Genomic DNA, 16379 nt, shown 5'->3' with positions numbered 1-16379 from the left:
GGGGTGAATACTTTTCATAGGCACTGTATATGGTCCTCTTGCAGCAAACTGGGTGGAGATGATTGAAACTTCTGCAGTGACAACTATGCAGTGATCACACATTTCAAATGAGAATTACTTTGTGGATCTTTAAGTTTCTTTTAACAGTTTAATGCTACTTTTATGCTAAAGTTTCAGAGTCTTTGAAAGCCAGTACTGAACTGATAGAACCATTGTGGATTAGGAGTGTATACCTGAGAGATGGAGCGCAGTGAATTTACACTGGAAACTTATTTCTTAAATCTAATCTCTTGCCAAAATATGCCTATTCCTTTTGGCTTCCTCACCACTTATTCCACCTACCTTTTAAGTTACCGCGATTCTTGTACATCTCCTTTGCTTATTTGCTATGTTTCTCCTTCACATAATAGTCTACTCTTAGATTCCCTTCAGAGAACTGTATAAGCTCACACACACCAAACTCTGTTTGCCTTGTTTCACCCACTAACTCAGTTCATTTATATTGTATTCAAGTCCTAGTGTCCTCATTCCAAAATATCCTCCCCTCTATTCCTGTGTCATTTGGCAAATAATTAACTGCTGTTTCAATGTACTGCTGCAAGAAAAAGTTTGTGAACTCTTTGCCATTAGCTGTTTTTCTGCATTACTCACTCAAAATGTGGCCTCATCTTCATCCAAGTCACAATAATAGACAAACACAATCTGCATAACCTAATAACACTCAAACAATTGTCCTTTTCATGTCTTTATTGAACACATCGTTCAATCATTCACAGTCCAGGCTGGAAATTGTATGTGAACCCTTGTATTTAATAGCTGGTAGAACCTCCATTAATAGCAGCAATAACCTCCACCAAACATTTCCTGTAACTGCTGATCAGACTTGCATAATGGTGAGGAGAAATTTTAGACCATTCCTCCATACAAAATTGTTTCAGTTCATCGATATTTCTGGGATACCTTGCATGAACAGCCCTCTTTAGGTCATGCCGTAGCATATGAATTGGTTTAAGTTCTGGGCTCTGACTTGGCCATTCCAAAACACCAATGTTCTTTTTAAACCATTCTGTTGTTGAATTACTCGTGTTTCGGATCATTGTCTTGTTGCATCATTCAACTACTATTAAGCTTCAGGTAACGGACCGCTACCCTGACATTCTCCTGTAAAATGTCTTTATACCATTTTGAATTCATTGTTCCCTCAACAATTGCAAGCTGTCCAGGCCCTGAGGCAGCAAAGCAGCCCCAAACCACAATGCTCCTTCCAGCTGGGATGAGGTTTTGGTGTTGGTGTGCAGTGCCCTTTTTCCTTCAAACATAGCGGTGTGCATTCTGTCTCATCCGTCTACAGAACATTGTCCCAGAAGCGTTGTGGAACATTCAGGTGGCCTTTTGCAAACCTGAGATGTGCAGCAATGAGATTTACATTTTGTGGACACATGAACATAGACTTCAGCAAGTTGTAGTGATTTCTACAGGTCTTCGCTATTACCCTTGGGTTCTTTTTCACTCCCTTCAGCATTACATGTTGTGCTCTTGCTGTGATCTCTGCAGGATGCCCACTCCTAGGGAGAGTAGCTATAGTACTGAATTTCCTCCATTTGTAGACAATTTCTCTTACAGTGGACTGATGAACACTCTGGCTTTTAGAAACACTTTTGTAGCCTTTTCCAGCTTCATGCATCTCTACAATTCTTCTTCTAAGACCCTCTGAAAATTATTTTGATCTAAATGTAGGGAGGTGGCAGGGAGAGGGGAATTATGGTTGGGGAAGGGGGAAGGGGGAAGGGAGCAGGAAGGACCAGAGTGACATTCTGTAATAATCAATAGAGCAATTATTTGGATCAAATGACCTTGCCTGGAGTTGCCTGTGTCTCCACCCCCCACCCCTGGCACTTCTCTGCCACCCCTCCTGCAGTGCTCCACCCTCACCAGCCCCAACATCCTTTTCTCCTGCCACGTTTACGAACTTGCTCTCTGCATATGTTGATAAATATAGTACTGTGCAAAAGTCTCAGGCACCTTCCCTTCTGCACAGTACTGCATCTGTAATACCACTTTCAAGGAATTATGATCTGTACTCTCAGATTCCTCTGATCTACTACACTCCTCAATGCCCTAACATTCACTGCGCAAGTCCTACTCTGATTTGCCTTCCCAAAGTGAAACACCTCAAACTTGTCTGCAATAAAATTCCATCTGACATTTTTCAGCCCATATTTCCAGCAAATCTGGATCCCACTGCAAGCATTGATAGCCTTCTTTGCTGTCCACTTCGCCCCCAGTCTTGGTGTCCTCCGCAAAGTCGCTAATCCCGTTTACCACATCATCATCCAGATCGTTGTTATAGATGGGCCAAGATCCCCATGGCACACTCCTCTTCATAGGCGTCCGGTCAGAGAGACAACCATCTACTATCATCAGGACTGGAAAGAAAGAAGTGGCATTTTAAGGGGGGGGGGGGGAGAGAGAAGGTTGGGGTAGAGGGAGAACTGACAGGTGATAGGTGGATCTCAGTGAGGGGGAGTAGCTGATGATATGAGGGTAAGGGCAAGTTCCTTGCACCTGATTCATTTTCCCTACAAATTCAACTCTCATAAGAGGGTAAAGATTAACACGGGACCCAAGGGGAACTGTTTCCACAGGGGGTAATGGGTATGTGGAAAGAGCTGTCAGAAGAAATGGTAAAGCAGGTACAACTCCAACATTTAAAAGACATTTAGACAGATATATGGATAGGAAAGGTGGAGACAAAAGACAGTCAAATGGGACTAGCTCAGATAGGCACCATTCACAACACGCTGGAGGAATTCAGCAGGTCGGGCAGCACCCACGGAAAAGATCGGTCGACGTCTCGGGCCGGAACCCTTCATCAGGACTGTAGAGGGAAGGGGCAGAGGCCCTATAAAGAAGGTGGGGGGGGGGGGGAGGGTGGGAAGGAAAAGGCTGGTAGGTTCCAGGTGAAAAACCAGTAAGGGGAAAGATAAAGGGGTGGGGAAGGGGAAGCAGGGAGGTGATAGGCAGGAAAGGTGAAGAAAGAATAGGGGAAAACACAATGGGTAGTAGAAGGAGGCGGAACCATGAAGGAGGTGATAGGCAGCTGGGGGAGGGGGCAGAGTGACATAGGGATAGGGGAAGGGAGGGGGAGGGAATTACCAGAAGTTGGAGAATTTGATGTTCATACCAAGGGGCTGGAGACTACCTAGACAGTATATGAGGTGTTGCTCCTCCAAACTGAGTTTAGCCTCATCATGGCAGTAGAGGAGGCCATGTATGGACATATCTGAATGGGAGTGGGAAGAGTTGAAGTGGGTGGCTACTGGGAGATCCTGTCTGTTGTGGCAGCTGTTGTGACGAAGGGTTCCGGCCTGAAACGTCGACCGATATTTTCCACGGGTGCTGCCCGACCCACTGAGTTCCTCCAGCGTGTTGTGAATGTTGCTTTGACCCCAGCATCTGCAGATTATTTTGTGTTTACAGATAGGCACCATGTTTGGCATGGATGTGTTGAGCTAAAGGGCCTAATTCTGTGCTGTAAGTCTCTGCAACACCTTTAGCATGTAACACACGCTGAATCCAATTACTCACATCTTTCCTTGCCCCAAATAACATGGCACTTTCCAAACAGAAACACTGCCCCTGAAGTACTGTCTGACCGGCTGAGTAGTTACAGCATGTTCTGCTCTTATTTCAGATTTCAAGCATGTGCACTTCTTTCCATCACATTCCCACTCCTACTACCTCATTACTTGAAGGTGTGATCCGACTCCTGTCCCTCAGCCCACCGTGGCTCATTCACAGCTCCTGTTGCCTTCAAGCTGCAAGCCTTACATGCACAGTTCCAAGCAAGTTAATTAAATTAAGCGCAGTGGTGCCACGAGTTTATTGCACTTAGTTTCATGATGATTGACTGCCCAGTTTCCAAGATTACACTCACACAGCAGATACAGTTGTTTTATTACCAAAGGGAGAAAAAAACGAAATGTGGGAAGATTGGCAACACCACCCAATGTGCTTAACTGGTTAAATATTTTCATATGCTAACGCCTTATTACTGTTAGGCCAAATAAAGACTGCAGAATCAGATACAATCATAGACACGTCTAGAGGAAAACTACTGAGTGTTGCATAAGTTGGGCTAATTCAAATTTTAACTTTACAAGAAAGACCACACAGCAAATTCAAGGAGCAAAGTTAAATTAAACAAACAATTCCAGTCCATAATAAATAAACCTTTTGCTTACTGTAACTTTGAAGCATTTTTATACTTTATCTATCATTTCAACAAAATAGCAATCTGAATGTTGTCAGAACATAGGTTATTTACATACATTGCCCTTTATTATATACAATTTTAATATAATCCTTGAATGTTATCATTCTTGGCATTTTCAAGTTTTGGTTACATGATGAAACTTTACCAAAATGCACCATAGAATGAAAACTTTGGCACTTTGGGGGAACTCTGAACAGGGGAGTGATTCAGCTTTTCAGCTCCTGTGCTAAAGCATCTTTTATAAATTTCAAACTCTTCTGATAAATGAAGGAATCTCTGCTTCTGGGTTTGCAAATATCCAGATGATTAACGTCCAATGGAATAAAATCCCCGATCCCCAAATCTGAAAAATAATTTAAAAAATTGAAACGTGCAACAGAAAATTAGACACATTACATGGAATCATTATACATAACCTTGGTAAGAAATAAACATGTAAAAAAAGACTCCAAAGGTCTTAGAGAGGTGTGCAACACCAAGTACTGATTCTGATGGGACCAAGCTGTGAACACTCAAATTCAATGCCACCAACATGAAAAAGTAAATACATCTTCCTTTCCAATAGTTCCTGACCTGAATATTTCCAACATTTTCACAGTCACACAACAAAGTAACAGGCTGTTTGGCCCATCATGTCCATGCCAACCAGTAACCACCCATTTACACTGATCCCATTTTATTGTCCTCATAGTCCATTACACCACCTCCGCCCCCCCCCCCAACAAATTCTGGGCTCATCTGCAGACACGGAGCAGTTTATAGCCACAAACGATTCTGCAGATGCTAGAAATCTAGTGCACACGCACAAAACTCTGCAGAAATTCCACAGATCAGGCAGCATTAATGGAAAGGAATAAACGGTTGACGTTTTGGGCCCAGACCCTTCTTCAGGACCGGGAAGCAGGGGGCAAAATCCAGAATAAGGAGGTGGGGGGAGGGGGAGGGGGAGGGGAGGAGAGGAGTACAAGCTGGCAGGTGATAGGTGAAACCAATTGAGGAGGAGTTTCCACTTAATCAACTCACAATCTTACGGATGTGGGAGAAAGCCCATGTGATCAACAGGAGATCATATAAACACACAAGTAGGTCAGAAATGAACCCAGGTCACAGGAGCATTTTTGCCTTGGGACAATGGAAATGGCCTTCTCCAAATGATAATTTCAAGGTTTTCTTTTCGAGCAGATCACCATTATCAGGATGGGGTTTCAATATTTCTATGACAAAATCCACAAATCCTGCTTGACAGCATCCAACCATCATGCCTCCAGCAAGTCCAAGTTGACTGACACCTCACCAAGAACCCTTTTCAACCTCATTGCATACAACCCCCCATCACTTGTACTCCCAACATCTGACACCCCCTTGTTTTCTCTAATGAGAGAACCTTGCATCCAGCTTGTTCCTTTCCATAGATAGTTACTCAGATGACCAATCTTTCACCTAGGACTTTGTCAAACTGCTAGCTAAAATCCACCTCAAACGTGCTTTCTCATTGAGCTGCCTGGTTATCACCACAAAAATTTGAATAAAGTAGCCAGGCATCTCTGGCTGGAGACAGCTTATATGTCTATTATAAACCCACTGACTTTCACAGCTACCTGGACTATACCTCCTCCCACCCTGTTACTTGTAAAAAAGCCACCCCCTTCTCTTCGTTCCCCTGTCTCCAACACATCTGCTCTTAGAAAGAGGTTTCCCTTCCTCCACCATCAACGCTGCCCTCAATGGCACCTCTTCCATTTCACGCACGTCTGCCCTCACCCCATCCTCTTGCCACCCCACCAGGGATAGGGTTCCTCTTTTCCTCACCTAGCTCCCTCCACGTCCAGCACATAATCCTCCGTAACCTCTGCCACTTCCACAGGATCCCACCACCAAACACATCTTTCCCTCACCACCATGTTCTGCTTTCCGCAGGGATCACTCCCTACGTGACTCCCCTGTCTATTTGTCCTTCCCCACTGATCTCCCTTCTGGCACTTATCCTTGCAAGTGGAACAAGTGCTACACCTGCCTCTACACCTCCTGCCTCACTACCATCCTGGGCCCCAAACAGTCCATCCAGGTGAGGCGACACTTCACCTCTGTGAGTCTGTTGGGGTCATCCACTGTGTCCGGTGCTTCCGCTGTGGCCTCCTGTATGTCGGTGAGACCTGACATGGATTGGGAGACCGCTTCGCCGAGCTTCTACACTCTGCCAGAAAAAGCAGGATCTCCCAGTGGCCACCCATTTTAATTCAACCTCCTATTTCTAATTTGACATGCTAGTCCACGGCTTCCTCCACTGTCACGATGAGGCCATATTCGGGTTGGAGGAGCATCACCTTATATTCTGTCTGGGTAGTCTCCAACCTGATGGCATGAACATCAATTTCTCAAACTTCCAGTAATACCACCCCCCCCACCATTCCCCATCCCTTTTCCCTCTCTCACCATATCTCCTTACCAGCCCATCACCTCCCTCCCTGAATCTCCTTCACCTATCAATTTGCCAGCTCTTTACTTCACCCCCCCATATTTCTTCACCAATTCACCCCCCCTTTGCCCTGTATCTCTTTTACCAATCAACTTGCCAGCTTTTTACTTCACCCCCCCTATATTTCTTCACCCATTCATCCCCCCTCGTCCTGTATCTCTTTCACTTACCACTCTGTTTATCCATCCCATCCCCTCCCCCCACCTTTTAACTCTGAGTCAACTTTTTTTCTCCAGTCCTGCTGAAGGGTCTCAGCCCGAAACGTCGACCTTCACAGACTCTCTTGTGTTTGTGATTGCCATAGTCATAGTCATACTTTATTGATCCCGGGGGAAATTGGTTTTTGTTACAGTTGCACCATAAATAATAAATAGTAATAAAATCATAAATAGTTAAATAGTAATATGTAAATTATGCCAGTAAATTATGAAATAAGTCCAGGACCAGCCTATTGGCTCAGGGTGTCTGACCCTCCAAGGGAGGAGTTGTAAAGTTTGATGGCCACAGGCAGGAATTCCTATGACACTCTGTGTTGCATCTCGGTGGAATGAGTCTCTGGCTGAATGTACTCCTGTGCCCAACTAGTACATTATGTAGTGGATGGGAGACATTGTCCAAGATGGCATGCAACTTAGACAGCATCCTCTTTTCAGACACCACCGTGAGAGAGTCCAGTTCCATCCCCACAACATCACTGGCCTTACGAATGAGTTTGTTGATTCTGTTGGTGTCTGCTACCCTCAGCCTGCTGTCCCAGCACACAACAGCAAACATGATAGCACTGGCCACCACAGACTCGTAGAACATCCTCAGCATCATCTGGCAGATGTTAAAGGACCTCAGTCTCCTCAGGAAATAGAGACGGCTCTGACCCTTCTTGTAGACAGCCTCAGTGTTCTTACACCAGTCCAGTTTATTGTCAATTCATATCCCCAGGTATTTGTAATCCTCCACCATGTCCACTCTGACCCCCTGGATGGAAACAGGTGTCACCGGTACCTTAGCTCTCCTCAGGTCCACCACCAGCTCCTTAGTCTTTTTCACATTAAGCTGCAGATAATTCTGCTCACACCTTATTGGACAACTTAATAAATCTGTGATGACTGCCCTTCATCATCCCATGACTCTCCAAAGGTTATTTATTCTGTCCTTCAATGTCTTTGATCATTTTCCCACTTTGAATGTCAGTAATTATCAGAAGTTCAAGAAATTGATGCCCATTCCATCAGGTTGGAGATTATCCAGGTGGGGTACAAGGTGTTGTTCCTCTAACCCGAGTGTGGCCTCATCGCGCAGTAGGAGGCCGTGGACTGAGGGAGGGGTAATTGCCCACCCTTCACCATTCTCCAATGCCATTTCCCCTCTCTCACCTTATCTCCTTACCTGCCCATCATCTTCCTCTGGTGCTCCTCCGCCTTCCCTTTCTTCCATGGACTTCTGCCCTCTCCTATCAGATTTCCCTTTCTCCAGCCCTTTATCTCTTTGACCACTTGACCTCCCAGCTCTTTACTTCACTCCTCCCCTCTCCCAGTTTCACCCACCACCTACCACCTTGAACTTCTTCATCCTGTCCCTCCACCTTCTAACTCTGACCTCATCTTTTCTTTTCCAGTTCTGATGAAGAGTCTTGGCCCAAAACATTAACTGTTTACTCTTTTCCACAGATGCTGCCTGGCCTGGTGAGTTCCTCCAGTATTTTGTGTGTGTTGCTTGGATCTTCAGCATCTGCAGATGGGACATCTTCACTTGTTTGTAGCTGGAACTACAGTACTATGCAGAAGTCTTGGGCGTCCTAGCTAGCTATACCATTTGATTCCAAACAATTGGCTTATTGCTCATTACCGAATGTCGCTGTGGTGCTTCCTGCTCCCTGCCCTCTCCCCGACCCCTTCCCACTCTCAGTCTACCCATATCAGAATCAGGTTTTATCATTACTCACATATCATTTTTTTCAGCAATAGTAGCAGTACAGTGCAAAACATAAAATTATGACAGTACTGTGCAAAAGTCTTGGGCACCTGTGCTATATATCTGTGCACAGTACTGTAGCTTGGTTGGAGCACCTTGATTGGCATGGACTGGTAGGGCCAAAAAGACCGTTTCTATGCTGTATAACTCTATAACAGAGGAACAGCTGTACCCCAGCAAACAGAACAATGATAGAGGGTCATGGCTGACCTATACTATACCTGCTGAATTTAGAGGTACCACCTGGAGTTTGATCATACTTCCAATGTTTGTCGGAAGCGTTTCTCCAAAGCCCAGTATGTTAACTTCTTGTTCCTTTATCAGCCTGGCGAAATTATTGTTCAGTTCCATCAAAGCAGGTGAATCTACAAAAGAATATTCAAAGTTCACCAAACCATTGATGATTTATTCTGATGTCTTTGTTTTAGCTGTCAAGTCTAATTAGCTCATTGGTACAGTTCAACATTTTATCAAAGGAAACCCTGCAAACATGCGATTTAGGTTATCATTGGACATCCCAGGTTTGAAAACATGACACCTTACATCAGGGGTCGCCAACCTTTTTTGGCGCGGACTAATTTAATATTGACAATATTCTTGCGGACCGGCTGACCGGGGGGGGGCTGTTAATCATGACCAGAATATAGGTGATAAATCAACTAAGTCACTTATAAGTGGCTAACACACTTAATTTTGTTTCTAAAAGGGTTTATCTAACAAATTTAATATTAAACACACAGCGTACATTTTCCTCGCATGAATATAGTGATAAGTCAATTGTAAGTCACTTATAAGTCAATAGCATCATAACATTTTAAGTAACGTTTGGATATTAAACACACCACATATTTTCCCCGTATGAACATATAAAATCATTGCAACACACCAATATCGCTGAATCATTGGGAGCCCTGGGCTTGTTTCCCTGCAACAAGACGGTCCCATCGAGGGGTGATGGGAGACAGCGATACTCGAATGGGGTTCTTTGTGCCCAGTCTAATCTGCAATTTAGTTTTTGTTGCATTCATTGCAAAAAATCCCACTTTGTAGAGATATGATGTTGGAAATGGAAGCAATGTTTTCAGTGCTTTCGTGGCTATCTCAGGATATTTAGCCTTGACTTTGATCCAGAATGCCGGCAGAGATGTTATGTCAAACATACTTTTCAGCCCGCCGTCATTTGCAAGCTCGAGAAGTTGATCTTCTTCCCGCGCTGACATGAATGACGCGTGGGTAATGACCTCGCGTGTGTTCAAGTTCAACTGTGGGTGTGACAGGGAATGAGGAAAGGTGCAGCTGACTCATATCGCCAAATCATATCGTTTCCTCGCGGCTCGGTAGCACATGCTTTGCCTCCGGTACCGGTCCACGACCCGGTGGTTGGGGACCACTGCTTTACATGATCAACTTCTGAGGTTAAGAATTCTGGAAACTGACCACATACGCAAAAATAAATGTCTATCCACCTCCGGTTTAAATGACCACCCTCATATCAGGTATCTGTGTACCCTCAATCAAGACTCACCCATGAGAAAAACATTTCAACATCTTCCTGTTGTGTCTCTTCAGGATCTTGTATGTCTCAGTAACATCAACCCCACCTCTAGCCTAAGTCTAAAACACACAGGTCCATCCTATCTTGCCTCTCTTGATTGGATAATCCCCTCATCCCAGGAATGAGCCAAGTGAATCTCCTTTGGCCTTCTCCCCACTGCTACAATATCCTTTTTAAGGGAAGGGATCCAGACTGTGCGCAGTACTTTAGGTGTGGCCTCACTTACACCTTGTACAGTGCCTACAAAAAGCATTCAACCACCGCCCCCCCCCCAAAGTCTTCATGCTTTATTGTTTTACAACATTGAATCACAATGGAGGTCTTTAGAAATGCTTTTGCAGCCTTTCCCAGCTTCATGCATCTCTACAATTCCTCTTCTAGGGTCCTCTGAAAGTTGTTTTGATCGAGGCATAGTGCACATAAAGAGATATTTCTTGAGAAAAGCAGGCTCTGCCAGTAACCTGACTTTGTATGTCTTTTTTATAGGGCAGGGCATCTCTACAACCCACACCCCCAATCTCATCTCATTGATTGGAACACCCGACTCCAAGTAGCTTTTGTAGAAGGCATTGCCCCAGAGGTTCACATAGTTTCTTGAACCTAAACTATGATTGTTTAAATGGTGTACTCAGTAATGATGAGAAGTAGTACAATTGTTTGTGTGTTATTAGTTTAGGCAAATTATTTGTACATTTCATTTAGTAGTTAGAGGCACCTTTTAGAAGTCAAAGGAATTTCAATCAATATTTGAATCTGCCTTTCATTAGAACTTTGAGAAGTACTGTCTTTTTACTCTGGCTCCTTGTGTACTGCAACACGCCGGTGAATAATAAAACCACTTTCAACTACAGCTACACCAGGACTGGAGTTATCTGTCTGTCTAACTTAAGAAAATGGGGAAAACGTTTGAGCGAGGGCACAACCTCAGAATAGAAGGATACTCCTTTAGAAATGAGATGAGGAGGAATTTCTTTAACCAGAGGGTGGTGGACCTGTGGAATTCATTGCTATAGGTGGCTGTGGAGGCCAACTCATTGGGTACATTTACAGCACAAGCTGATGTTCCTGATCAGTAAAGACATCAAAGATTATGGGCAGAAAGCAGGAGAATGGGGTGGAGAGAGAAAATAAATCAGCCTTGGTGGAATAGCAGAGCAGACTTGATGGACAGAATAGCCTAATCCTACATCGTATGGTCTTTCCACTGTTGGTGTGTCATTGGCAAACTTGGATACCTAGCATTCTGTTCCCCACCACTTTCGCCTGATGATTCATGTAAGTAGTATACAAACGTAGGCCAAGAACTAATCCTCCGGGTAATCCTCCTGTTACATAGATCCAGGCTGAAAAAAAAACCCATTTCTTCCCATTGTTTTCTGTGACAGCCAGTGTACAATTCATGTAATGTGAAGCAGTGATATTGTTCTGCCTGTTGTACAACGTTTGCATGATGGCTGACGGAACATGGAGTAGATCAGACAAGCCAGTCTCACCTTTACTAAGCTCCATGACTTCAACAGAAGGAAAAAGCAGAAAGCGGGCATTGACTGAGTACTCGGCGAGGTGAGATCCATAGTGAGGTACGCTGTAAAACACAATCCCTTGGGTATTCTGAACCACTGACCTCATTTCAGGATCCTCTGAAGCATCTAAAAGTATCCTTTTGACTAACAAGCCTGCAATTGAAAGAGATTACATTAAGGATTATAGACACAAGAGCTACAGATACTTGAATATGAACTAACACACAAAACACTGGAGGAGCTCAGTAGGTCAGGTAGTGTTTAGGGAGGCAAACAGACATCGACAGTCAAAATGTCGACTGTCCATTTCCCTCCATAACTGCTTCCTGACCCACTGAATTCCTCCAGCAATTTATGTGTTTCTTTTATTAGTTAAATGGAGTTTGAGTTCAGATTTAATTGTCATTCAACCATACATTAATACCCATGAATACAGCCAAATGAAACAGCATTCCTCTCGGGCCAAGGTACCGACAGTCACACACAGAACCAGGTATGCATAGCACAGAAGATAGCAAGCACACAAGACATCAGTAAATTACAGTCACACAAAAAAATACAGTCTAAGACCCTGAGTCCAAGAATGCTGCAGAAGTCTGCAGTCGAACACAATACAGCATGTCTTCTGCCGGGTGAACACTGGGGGCAGCACCAATTCCAGCTTGAATGTTACGCCACACGAGCCCCAGTGGAGCACAGCGACTCTGACGCCCCTCTCTTGGGTGGCGAGAGGTAGAGGACAGTTGTGTATTTGGACCACGGCTGTAATGTCATGAGCAGACAGATTCTGGTGGAATACAGTCGGCCCTCCTTATCCACGGGTTCCTCATGCGTGGATTCAACCAACCGCGGATCGGGAAAACCCGGAAGTTCTCTCTCCAGCACTCGTTGTTTGAGCATTGCTCGCCTCACCTCTCGTGCACAGACTTCCTTTTTCTTGTCATTATTCCCTAAACAATATAGTATAACAACTATTTACATAGAATTTACATTGTATTAGATATTAATAGTAATCTAGAGATAATTTAAAGTATATGGGAGGACGTGCGTAGGTTATATGCAAATACTACACCATTTTATATAAGTGACTTGAGCATCCACGTTTTTTGGTATCCGCGGGGGGTCCCAGAACCAATGCCCCGCGGATAAGGAGGGCCAACTATACTAACTGAGCTCCTGTCAGCAGCTTGTTGCCATACAGGTGCCAAGCACTTTCCATTAAACCTTCTGTCATCTTGCCATCATTTGAGAGAAGACAAATAGGACAGGAACGGTTATTAACCTACAACCCCTGAACCAGCATGGATAACTTCACCCAGCACAACACTGAACTGTTTCCACAACCGAGGGACTCACTTTCAATGCCTCTACAAATCGTGTTCTCAGGATTATTTATTTTTTATTTGCACATTGGTTGTTTGTCAGTCTTTGTTTATGAATATTTTTTCATGAATTATATTGGATTTCTTTATGTTCTTGTAAATGCTGCAGGAAAATGAATCTCGATGTAGTATATGGTAACATACGTGTACTTTGATAAGAAATTTACTTTGACCTTATCCTGCTTCTTACAGACACAACATACTTGGGCAATTTTCACTGAGTTGTCCCATTGGCCACTGACTGGCTGTTGCGGGACTGCAGAGATTCGATCTGGCCTGCTGGTAGTGCCATTGTGTTTACTTCAGTCACTAAGGCCTTGGTGACAGTGAAGAAACTAACCAGAATGGCACACTGAAGAAGCTGGGGCTAGAAAAAAAGAGGAGGGATGAAATTCAGGTTCAGGTTGAAAAGTACAGTGAGACGTGTTGCCTGTGTTAACAAACACACCTAGTAAGTGCTGTGACCAGCCCACTAGTGCTGCCAACACAGCATGCCCACTATGCTGAGCAGAACAACACAGAACAGAATGTACCAAACAACAATGAAACAAGCCTCATTCCTCCCTCCCTCCCTCTGCTTTATTCACATAACTCCAGAATACTTCCCATCCCCAACAGCAAGCATAAAAAGCATGGACTTCATCAGGGAGCACACCACATTGCTATTTACAGCACTGTGCACGTGTATTAGGCTCCCTAGCTATACATACGTGCTTGAAACTTTTGCACAGTACTGTACTTCTACCAGTCCTGTCAGCTCTTTCCACACTCTCATCCCTCTTCAATCTATCAGCTTACCTCTGATATCCTCCCATACTTTCTTCCAACCACCTTAAAATTCTGCCCCCATCTATTAGACACTTCTGCACCGGGAAGACATCTCTGGCCATCCACTCAATCTATGCCTCTTATCATCTTGTAGGCCTCTACTGATGGGAACATGGGGGAAATAGATCGGGATTAATGTAGGATTAGTGTAGGTGTTGATGGTCGGCACAGACTTGATGGGCCAAACAGCCTTTTACCACGCTGTCTCTCTCTATGGCAGAAACTACTTTTTGCAAAAATAAGTATGTTTGTTCTGACCAGAGAGGGTGACGGAAGCAGACTCAATACTAACATTGAGAAAGGGATTGGATTTTGGGGCAAAAAAAAGAACGTCAGAGCTGTGAAGACAGAGCAAAGAGTGGACTGTCTGCAGGGGCGCGATGAGCTCCCTCCTTCATCATACAAACCCCATGTCCAGAAAAGTTGGGATATTTTCCAAAATGCAATAAAAGCAAAAATCTGTGATATGTTATTTCACGTGAACCTTTATTTAACTGACAAAAGTACAAAGAAAAGGTTTTCAATAGTTTTACTGACCAACTTAATTGTATTTTGTAAATATACACAAACTTAGAATTTGATGGCTGCAACACACTCAACAAAAGTTGGGACAGAGTTAAAATAAGATTGAAAAGTGCACAGAATATTCAAGTAACACCAGTTTGGAAGACTCCACATTAAGCAGGCTAATTGGTAGCAGGTGAGGTATCATGACTGGGTATAAAAGTAGCATCCATCAAAGGCTCAGCCTTTGCAAGCAAGGATGGGTCGTGGCTCACTCCTTTGTGCCAAAATTTGTGAGAGAATTGTTAGTCAGTTCAAAAGGAACATTTCTCAATGCAAGATTGCAGAGAACTTAGGTCTTTCAACATCTACAGTACATAATATTGTGAAAAGATTCAGAGAATTCAGAGACATCTTAGTGCGTAAAGGGCAAGGTCGGAAACCACTGTTGAATGCGCGTGATCTTCGAGCCCTCAGGCGGCACTGCCTAAGAAACCGTCATGCTGTGACAATTATCGCCACCTGGGCTCGGGAGTACTTTGGAAAACCATTGTCACTCAACACAGTCCGTCCCTGCATCCAGAAATGCAACTTCAAAACTATATTACGCAAGGAGGAAGCCATACATCAACTCTATGCAGAAACGCCAGCGAGTTCTCTGTGCCCGAGCTCATCTCAGATGAGCTGAAAGACTGTGGAACCGTGTGCTGTGGTCAGATATGTCCACATTTCAGCTAGTTTTTGGAAAAAACGGGCGTTGAGTTCTCCTTCCCAAGGATGAAAACGACCATCCAGATTGTTATCAGCGAAAGGTGCAAAAGCCAGCATCTGTGATGGTATGGGGGTGCATCAGTGCCCACGGCATGGGTGAGTTGCATGTATGTGAAGGTACCATTGACTCTGAGGCGTATATTAGGACCTTAGAGAGACATATGTTGCCATCAAGGCGACGTCTCTTCCCGGGACGTCCATGCTTATTTCAGCAGGACAATGCCAGACCACATTCTGCATGGGCTACAACAGCGTGGCTTTGTAGACACAGAGTGTGTGTGCTTGACTAGCCTGCTGCCAGTCCAGATCTATCTCCTATTGAAAATGTATGGCGCATCATGAAGAGGAGAATCAGACAACGGAGACCACGGACTGTTCAGCAGCTGAAGCAAGAATGGACAAAATTTCCAATTGCAAATCTACTGCAATTAGTATCCTCAGTTCCAAAATGATTAAAAAGTGTTATTAAAAGGAAAGGTGATGTAATACAATGGTAAACATGCCTCTGTCCGAACTTTTGTTGAGTGTGTTACAACCATCAAATTTTAAATTTGTGTATGGTTACAAAATACAATTAAGTTGGTCAGTAAAACTATTGAAAATCTTTTCTTTGTACTTTTGTCAGTTAAATAAAGGTTCACGTGAATTAACATATCACAGATTTTTGTTTTTACTGCATTTTGGAAAATATCCCAACTTTTCTGGAAATGGGGTTTGTAGATCATAGTTCAGAGCTCAGTTCAGGTTGCCTCAGAGAAAGGACGTAGAAGCTTTAGAGAGGGCGTAGAGATTTACCAGGATTCTGACTTGATTTGAGACCACATCTTTGGAGAGTAGGTTGACTGAGCAAAGGGTTTTCTCTTTGGAGCGACGGAGGATGAGAGGTGACTTGATAGAGGTGTACAAGATGATAAGAGGCATCGGCTGAGTGGATAGCCAGAGACTCATAAGTGGTGGGTGCGTGGAACGCACTGCCAGGGGTGCTGGTAGAGGCAGATACATTAGCGGCATTTAAGAAAATCTTAGACAGACACACAGAAGGTAGAAAAATATAGGGCTGTGTAGGGGGGAAAGGTTAGAGGTTTTTTTGTTGGAT

At 44.0% G+C, this 16379-nt stretch overlaps 1 protein-coding gene across 3 annotated transcripts in view; it reads right to left on the bottom strand.

Annotated features, from left to right (window-relative positions):
* Positions 1–4244: 4244 nt before the first annotated feature.
* The window catches only part of serac1 (serine active site containing 1), a 64820-nt gene continuing 52685 nt past the window's right edge, over positions 4245–16379 (bottom strand). For 2 of the 3 annotated variants that reach the window (XM_072265919.1, XM_072265920.1), the window contains 3 exons: positions 11769–11951; positions 8942–9085; positions 4245–4619 (listed from right to left, as the gene is read on the bottom strand). In XM_072265919.1, coding sequence (XP_072122020.1) covers positions 4483–4619; positions 8942–9085; positions 11769–11951 — 464 coding nt within the window. In that variant the 3' untranslated portion in view covers positions 4245–4482. Of the gene's footprint in view, positions 4620–8941; positions 9086–11768; positions 11952–16379 lie in introns of those variants that run through there. The other variant, XM_072265921.1, reaches the window with a different exon arrangement.

This window comes from Mobula birostris, chromosome 8 (genome assembly GCF_030028105.1).
Source record: "Mobula birostris isolate sMobBir1 chromosome 8, sMobBir1.hap1, whole genome shotgun sequence".
Taxonomy (NCBI): domain Eukaryota; kingdom Metazoa; phylum Chordata; class Chondrichthyes; order Myliobatiformes; family Myliobatidae; genus Mobula; species Mobula birostris.
The sequence above is the reverse complement of the archived record's forward strand: the minus strand, read 5'-3'. Positions and strand labels throughout refer to the sequence as shown.